The sequence below is a fragment of the Vicia villosa genome, linkage group LG3 (assembly GCF_029867415.1).
Source record: "Vicia villosa cultivar HV-30 ecotype Madison, WI linkage group LG3, Vvil1.0, whole genome shotgun sequence".
NCBI classification, from domain to species: domain Eukaryota; kingdom Viridiplantae; phylum Streptophyta; class Magnoliopsida; order Fabales; family Fabaceae; genus Vicia; species Vicia villosa.
Genome location: NC_081182.1, coordinates 172,797,429 through 172,806,556, shown reverse-complemented (window position 1 = coordinate 172,806,556; position 9,128 = coordinate 172,797,429). Strand labels below are relative to the sequence as shown.

At 36.7% G+C, this 9,128-nt stretch overlaps 1 protein-coding gene and 1 pseudogene across 1 annotated transcript; one reads left to right on the top strand and one right to left on the bottom strand.

Moving 5' to 3' along the window:
- Positions 1-5,964: 5,964 nt before the first annotated feature.
- Positions 5,965-7,153, bottom strand: LOC131659401 (F-box protein At4g22280-like). The gene is made up of 2 exons (XM_058928597.1): positions 6,245-7,153; positions 5,965-6,138 (listed from the first exon to the last, which is right to left on the bottom strand). The coding sequence occupies exons 1-2, from the start codon at positions 7,151-7,153 to the stop codon at positions 5,965-5,967; spliced, it is 1,083 nt and encodes a 360-aa protein (XP_058784580.1).
- A 785-nt stretch (positions 7,154-7,938) lies between these two features.
- LOC131659400 (F-box/kelch-repeat protein At3g23880-like) lies at positions 7,939-8,960 on the top strand (annotated as a pseudogene).
- The last annotated feature ends 168 nt before the right edge of the window (positions 8,961-9,128 follow it).

The window sequence follows — 9,128 nt, the reverse complement described above, 5'->3', positions numbered from 1 at the left end:
TGGGGGTAAAGTAGTGAACCAAATAAAAGCATTTTTTGTTAGCGAACTAGGGAAATATTTGATCCTTAAATCTTCGTTCCCTGCTAAATCTCCTGCTTCTGTCAGGTATCTGGCAATATGTTCCACAGTTGAATCGCTAGTTTCACCTGAAAACTTTGTGAACTTGGGTACTTTGGTACCCCTAGGCAACTCTATTTGCATGATATAATCTGCTATGGGGGATATATAATTTGGACGTCGAAGTCCAGTACTAAGGTCGTTATTCGCCATAACTCTTTCTATCATGGCAGTTAAGTTATTTTCTGTAGCCAGATTATCTCTTCTGACTCTCTGAATGATTTCATCTGGATGTTCGTTCCTACCCACTATCCTTATTCTGGGCCTAACTTCCTCCGTTTCTTGCTGGACGGGAAAAGTTCTCTGATTCGAAGACTCTAAATTTATTACTCGGTTCCCTTCGATTGCTGTTGTTCTTTGTGGGGTAACTACGTTATTAGTGGCTGTCCTATATGAAGGGACCGCATTTTGGACACGTTCTATAATGGGATCTTCTTCTTGATGCAAGGGTTGTTTGTCCTTTTGTTTAGGTGGTGGAACTCCCATGAAATCTGCCATTCGATTCATTTGAGATGATATCTTTTGGAAAGTTTCCACATTCTCTCGATTCGTATTAGCAATATTTGTTGCTAATGGATTCAAGATTGAAGCCAATTCCTTGGCCAAGACCCCCAGCATATCATGGTTGCTAGCATCCATTTCTTGTCGGAATGCTGCCTGGTTACTTGTGGAAAAATTGGGCATTTGGGTAGAGAAGCCAGTATTTTGAGTGCTTCGACCCATTGAACCAACGTTCGGCGAAAACGCCGTTGTGTTAGTTGTAGTGTATGTAGGTCCTGCCCCTCGTGTGCCTGTTCCGTATGGATATGGCATTTCGTATGGACTGTTCTGTCTCCATTCGAACGTGGAGTTCGACCCTGGGTTAAATAAATTATTTGCTGCATTTGTCGAGGAAAGCGGTATCTCGTTTGCGCTTGTGGATGGGGGCACGGTAGTCGATACTGAAACTGGAATAGTCCCTGATGTTCTTGTATTATTTTCAGGCATAGCCTGTGATCCAGTAGAACCCGATATATCTCGCTCTCCTTGAGTAGAAGTCGAAACATGCGCAGAATTTGCCGCCGCTGCTCCTGACCCTTGTAGGGGGATCTTGATCTCCCCCTGCACTGGACGTAACGACCATTCTCTTGTTGGACCTTCGCTTGGGAATCGGTTGTGCACTGTTGGTTAATTTACTGTTCCTAAGGTTCATACAAGGTCTTGATATTTTCTAGACAAAATAAAACAATTGATTAATAACAATCTGCTTGACACTGTCCCACTGGGCGTGCCAATTTGTTTACGGTGATTTCCGGTAAACAACCGCTAGTCTTCCAAACTATAATAAATATGATTTGGTTACTCGCAGGATCGACTAGATTGATCCTAGGACATAGTCAAAGAGGTTGTTATTCATGATGATTTGAACCATGTTTGTAAATGATTTGTCTTGAAAATAAGCAATACTTAATCGAAACAATAAATATTAGCAATCACTTTGTTATACGTATGAATATAACTTTAGCGAAAAAAGTAAGTTTCGAACAAAATGCATAAAACGAAGAAAACTATAAATGTGCAAGAAAGTTAAAGTGCACAAATGTTAAATACTTTGAAGATAAATAACATGAAGTTAAAGAATGCAGGAATGTAAATAGCAGAAAGTAAATGAAATGCAGTAATATCGAAAGATACTAAAATAAAGGAAAATACACTTGTATTGAAATGGGGTTGGTGTCATACGTACATTTCTCAACGAACTCTTTCTCTTAACACTTGATACTTGAGCAATATGTGAGTGATTTGTACAAAATGAACACCCTGAATCCTAACATTAGAACCCTTATTTATACTACTTTCGACCTTAACGGTCCTACGCTAATCTAATGCCACGTTTCTCATGAGAATCCTCGGAACGCCATCTGTCTTTGGGTAGTTATATAAACTACTTCGAATTTCAAATCCTCCCGCCTGAATCCTCCTTCGACGCGTGGCAATGTATTGACAAATACCACAAAAAATACGATAAGCCTCAGTACTTAACATATTTCGTAAAATGCTTAAGTCTCGAAGATATGTTTATTCTTACTAGCATCAGCACTCAATATCTTCGTTATAACTTAAAAACTTCGTTAGGAGCCATTTTTATCTTCAAAGATGGTCATCAGTAACCATCCTCCTAAGAGTCTTCAACCTTCGAAGGATTATATTTGCAAACGAAATCTTCAGCTAACAGTGTGATTCTCGATCAATAAGCGAAAGGTTGAAGATGAGAAGAAGCTGAGTCTATATTTCACGTTTCTTGTTATTTTTGCTTGAGAATGATCACTTGAGTATTTATACCACATACAATGCATAGATCAAAATGAACACAGCAGAAAACCAGAATTATTAGCGACAGGTCGACCTGCTCTCTACATAGGTCAACCTATGTAATGCTTTGCACCTGAAAAATGAGCCAAGTGTGACACTTGCGTCGACCTAAAGGGTCGGCGCGCGCATTCCCGTGGATTCCCCAAAAGTCCATGCGTCGACCTAATGAATTAATGCGTCGACGCATTCCATTCTTGCACTTGAGCAGCCAAACTTTGATGCGTCGACCTGAAGGGTCGGTGTGCGCATTCCCTTAAATTTCTCAAAAACCAATGCGTCGACCTAAGAAGGTGATGCGTCGACGCATTCATCCTTCACCTGACTTTCTTCACAAAGGGCTTGCAATAGGTCGACCTATGATGCGTGTGAGTCGACCTATTGGTGTTTTGTGTCCAAAAATGCTTGTCTTGGTTGCATGTGCTTGATTTTTATGTTTCCACTTAAGTTGCGGTTGATTCACAATATTTTGACAGCATGAAAACAATACCTTGCGCTCACATTTATCACCTGTAGAGATGTCTGGGAAGTGTGGTTGGGCCTAACTCAACCCTACAAAACCGGCTTGTAGGGTGAGGATTGCCCCCACTTATAAGGACATGTTAAGGCCATATATTGTCCAATGTGGGACTCTTAACACACCCCCTCACGCCCAAGAAGTGTGGTTGGGCCTAACTCAACCCTACAAAACCGGCTTGTAGGGTGAGGATTGCTCCCACTTATAAGGACATGTTCAGGCCATATATTGTCCGATGTGGGACTCTTAACATGGGGAGCCTACCTTTTGAACATTATTTAATGTGAATAAGTCTTAGGAATATAAATATTATGACTAATGAGAACCATAAGGAGGAATCGAGGATATCGGTTCAGTATCCTAGTAATGTGTTGGTAAGGCACAAGTGGGTAAATCATGGCATGACATTGGATAATTTCCTTGGATACATGGCCTCGGATGTAGACCCCCATCAGAGTATTACTTGATGTGTGCAATGATACTCCACCATATCTAAAGGATTTGTGTGTTATAATTGAGAATGAGGAATTTCAAAAGTTAAGCATGTAAATCAAATTATGTACGTGTTAAGACGTGAGATTAAATTATTTTCCCGGGATAGAGTAAGATGATCCAGATGAATGATTTGGTCAGGGAATGTAATGTTATCTCTAGACGAGTAATCAAGTGGTGTGCATCTGTGAATATTATCGAAAACTCACAGTTGCATTGCATCCTCGATTAGTTAAGGTTCATTGATGGTGCATAAGGTGAAAGGTTTGGATATTAGGGACACCCTAGCGGTTATATGGTTGGCAACGGTGTGGGGCGTTTGGTTATCTAGAAACGCTATCATTTTCAAGCGGGATACATTTAGTTTTAACGAATGTTGGGGGGGGGTGGTTTCTAACTCGTGGAATTGGCTTTGTTCCTATTATAGGACAAAGTCTTGTTGTAATTTCTTTTCTTGGAATATTCTTCCGCTTTCTTGTTTTGAGCGGTAGAAGTTTTCCGTTGTGTATCATCGGGTGAGCACCCCTTATGCTCTTTAGTAATACCATTGCCTATTCAAAAAAAAATTAATGGTATTACTACATCATTTGGTTGGAATTTCATGCCAGTTGAAGCGGAAAATGGGTCAGAACCTATAAAGTGTTTGACATGGAATATAGCAGCAAGAACGGGGTATTTTTTTGGACTAAATTGGATTAAGAGCAACCAGTACATGATATTTCTGAAGGTTCCATGTTCTCATGGTCGTAGTCGCGTGGCTCTTACGTATCCATCTTTTGACAAGTGTTGGTTAGATTCTCCACCTTTCATTGTGTCAATGAGGAGTTGTTCTACCTATGAAAGTTAGAGTGATGAATGTAAGAGCACGATACAGTTTTGATGGAGAATAAAAAAGGTAACCACTTGTACGACTGAAGTGAGGAAATCCCGTACAAGTGCATGATACCTTGTTGGAGTAGTGCGCAGAAAGTGAATCAATTGTTTACGTTTGTAGTATATAGTATCAAGTCAAGTGAGGTTGATAAGGTTATCAATATGTTGAATATAAACTTGTAGAATTGTTGAAGAATTTATAAGAAAAGAGTCATTGTCATTGCGTGCAATTAAGAAAACAATATGTTATCTCACGAAGTTTTGAGAGTGTTGGCTATCCAATCAGAATAAGGTGTTGTGGTTATGAATCTTGGTTAACTCGATGCAAGAAAGGGAAGTCGTGGATTCTAGAGGAATTTGTGACCAAGTAGTTTATAGCGGTCTGTTAGAAGAGTTTAGTGTGAAAAAGGTTAGAAGTTAATCAAGGATTAGAAATGAGAGTACAGTAAAGATCAAGAAGCTGCGACAATTCACGAAAGGAGGAAATCTATCAATGAAGAGAAGTTGAAAGTTTAAGTAGGTACGAAGACTGAACTGAAGTAAGTCAAGTGTTGGCATGAGATGGTAATGCAATAAGTGTTTCTTTCTTGAATGGAAGAAATTCACCTATGCAGCGAATATGTAATGCATCTAAACTCATAGTTTTGTAACAAATATATGATACTCAAATCCATGCAACCACAAATTAAATTAAGAAGGATCAAACGCGTGAACACAAAAAACCATTTAAATATATAAATCCCTGAAAGATTTCTCCCTTACACGTGTTCCTGTTAAATGCAAAAAAAAAAAAAAAAAAAACTATATAAAACATGGTATTTAGCTAGATGAAAGATTTCTCTCTTATGAGTGTACTTTGTTATAAGGACTCTAACTAATCCCACTCGGTTGGCAAAACGTCTGTATCTTTGATTCCTCCAGATTTTTGTCCATCGTGCTCTTTCTGCAAAACCCGGCATCAAAACTTAGAGGCATTATGTTGCGCTTGAAACAAAAAATAAAAGCTTGTACCAATGAAAAGAAAATAAGAAGCTAAGATTCCAAATTCGTCAACTTAACATGCTATCAAACATGTATGAGAGATAAAATATGTAAGTGAAATTAATCAAAATAAAAGAGTTTTTAGTTTAGGGGTCACTGTTTTGGATATTTATCATAATTCATTTAAAAATCTTCAAGTATGATAACAGTGAGAATAATAACGTAGACCCCAAAAAGTGGTATATGACTATATGTAATATGTGGCTTTCAAATGCATAAACAGATTAACTAAATGTTTCTAAATTCTATAATTCATGTAACTTGTAAAAATGGTACTGGCAATGAGTGAAGCTTTGTTAAAGTCTGGAAGGCCAATATTCCTCTCCTTGTCTGAATGGTGAGTCATATTGTAATAATATTCATAAAAGGTAGTGCTTTTAAAGACTTCATTTTCTTATACTTGCATTATTCTTTCATTTCTTCATTGCACATGAGAAACTTATCATATTATTCGGTGGAGATAATCTAAGACACTCTAAGATGAGAAACAAATCCTATGAAATAAGCTAACAGTCATCCTATGGAATATGAGTAGTTCATAGAAAGAAACAGTAAATGCACATTTAGTATTTACCTTAATTAATGTATGATATCGTCCTCTCTGCTGAAGGTGCATTTTGAAGCAAAAAGTTTACTATTTCATCTGATAATATAGGAGGGTTGTGCTTGTGCGCTTTTACTTTGAATGACTTCAAGTTATACAAAGAAGAGAACTCAAGTTTCAATAAATCAGGTACATTGGAGAGAACCTAAACAATGAGTGGTGACATAAAAAAATAAAGCAAAATAATAAAAATAGTGAAAACTAAAATAAAACTGGTAAAATATGCTTAAACCAAACATGGCCTAAAGTACCTGAAGAGTAGTTAAAGAGACCGTCAATGATTCAATATTAGAAAGTTCAACCAGCCAGTTGAGTAGAACCAAAGGAGTATCATTTAAAATTAACCACATGTCTACATGAATATTTACATGTTTGATAGAAGAGAGATTGGTATTGCTCCTACTAAGTTTGTGAACAGGGGTGCCCTCAAAATCAAAGGTACTAAGACTTGGAGTATTAGATAACTCAATTTCGTGACGGGTATAATATGACGATTTGATAGTTAAATTGACCAGTGTGGGACTTGATATGCAGAGCTTTTGTGCATCCAAAAGTTTACAATGGTCAATGATCAAACTATTTAACCTTTTGAATTTTGAAAAGGGCTCGAAACTGCCATCTTCATCGCTGCCACAAAAGGTAAAATGATGTAATGACAAATTGGTTAATGCAGGAAAATTCAGATAATTTGGATATAATGTTCCCCACCGACCATTTGTATGGCCAACAGACAGGTTTAAAGAAGTTAAAGTTTGACATGAACCAAAACAAGGAGGAAAATGTTCAACATAAGATTCAATATTGATTTGCAATTGTTGGACATTGTGTGAAAGTGCATATTTTAAAATTCTGTTGAGGACGTGAGGCTCGAGGATTCCCTTCCGTTTAAAATCGAGGACGTGCAGAGGTGTTGAGGCATCGCGGAGTGACAAAACTTGAGAGACGAATCCGGTGAAACTCTTGAGATGCTTAAAGTACGAAGAACAGAATGTTAGGGTTGTAAGATGCTTCCAGAGATGTTTCCATCTTGTCGATAGTATACAAGATTGAACTGCGGTTGTAGTTCTCAAGAAGGAGAGTATATGAAGGAGAACACAGTCAGGCAATTCACTGAGCTTGTCTCTATTTTTTTTCTTACGTGTTTGGCTTCTTGTATTCATTGTTGTCAATTGTGCCGCAGTAAAAATTTTGTGCTGCAACTTGTAAGTGATGATGATGAATAAGCAACTGTTAGGGTTTTAAACGACGAACCTGGTGCGATGGGCCAATGACTCTGATCTGGAGATATCTTCGGCATGGATTTATAAAATTAATTCTGGATATGTTAACAAATTTATAGAGTAATTTAAAATAAAATAATAAAGTGTGTTATTAAAATTAATATAAAAATGTATTTACTTTTATTTAAATGGAATTTTTAACAATTTTAATATAAATATGTTACAATTTTTTTCACATTAATTCCTTTTGTTATTGTTTTCCATTAACTACACGTTGCTTTGGTTTTTCGTTAGGTTTGATTCCAGGAGAAAAACTTGCATGGATACGAACATAAATCATGAGTGTTAGGAACAATCAATAAGAAAAGAGAAAATTTTAAATTTATTTAAAATTTAAATTTTTTTTTTAATTGGATTCATGGGGTGTTTGTGATTGAGTAGGAGAGAGAAACAAATATTTTTTATTTTTTAATTAATAAAAAATTGTGATTGGTTGTTTATATAGTCACTTGTTATTATGTTTGTGCTCATGCAAATATTTTTCTGCTTCCAGATTTCCAAAATAGTTGCACTGAGATATGACACCTCATCGAAGGAAAACTCAAGAGAACAAACCCTAACATCTTATCTTCATCTTCCGCTGATGATTCACTTCCCACCGTTCCTTTTGATCTCATTCTAGAAATACTCTCAAGGTTACCAGTGAAGTCACTTCTCCAATTCCAATGCGTCTGCAAATCTTGGATATCATATCACTAATCTCTGGTCCAAAATTTGCAAAAAAAGCACCTTTCCCTGTCAAAGGTGCGCCGCCTCTACTGTGTAAGCTACGACAATCCCTCGTACCAGTTTATTTTAAATTCTTACTCACTTCAATCCATTTTCACAGACACAGACTATAACTTCACTAAATTCGAGTTTCCATTCAACATTATTTCTAAATTCCACTCACTTTCCATTGTTGGCTCTTGTGACGGAATCTTATGTGTCGCTGATTATCGTTTTGCTAGCTATTTTAAACCTTTAGTTGTACTGTGGAATCCTTCTATTAGAAAATATAAGGAACTGCCCCCCTTTTGAAAACCCACCATTGGTCAATCAGCCTTTTGTGACACATGGTTTTGGCTATGATCGTGTGTCTCATGATTATAAAGTGGTTGTTCTTTACAAAGCCTTTAGTAGTGGTACTATTGAAGAAGACATAACTAATGGAAAGGGTTATACTTTGAGTACTGATTCTTGGAGAAGCATTCAACAGTTCCCTTTTGGCACTCTATGTGATTATCAACAGAGAATATAGGTAAGCGGTACAATTAATTGGTTGGCCTTTTTTAAACCGGGGTGTGAACTCTTTATTGTTTCTTTTGATTTAGGCAAAGAATCTTATCAAAAGATTTTGCCACATGAGCACGAAAGGATGTCTTGTTACTCAAAATTGTGCGTGTTGAGGGATTGGTTGTGCATAATTTCTGATCATGATGTTTGGGTCATGAAGGAATATGGATTTAAAGAGTTTTGGACTAAATTGTTCAATGTTTCTTACTTGTTAGATCCTCATAGTCAGTCTTTAAACTTGAAAAGTGTATTATATATTTTTGAAGACGATCAAGTGCTGCTGGTGTTTAAAAACGGTTCGAAAAGGAAGTTAATAGTTTACAATTCCAAGAATGACACTTCTAAAGTGACTTTTATGTTTGAAGACACCCCAGAAGTGTGTGTTGAGAGTTTGATATCACCTTGTTCTTAATGTTAGAATTATTTTTATGTTTATGTTTGTTATTTTATTATCGACTACTTTGTGGATTGTTTTTATTGGATTATTTTATTACGGACTGCGTATTTTGCATTGTTCTTAATTTATTCCTAGTTGTCTTTTTGGATCATTCATACATACATGACATAAGGGGTTTCTTAA

Bases quoted from the DNA above. Each gene is read 5' to 3' on its own strand.
- LOC131659401 (XM_058928597.1), bottom strand. From the start codon at position 7,153: ATGAATACAAGAAGCCAAACACGTAAGAAAAAAAATAGAGACAAGCTC. The intron at 6,139-6,244 runs GTACTTTAGGCC...CTCATTGTTTAG, and splicing joins TCTCTTTAACTACTCTTCAG to GTTCTCTCCAATGTACCTGA.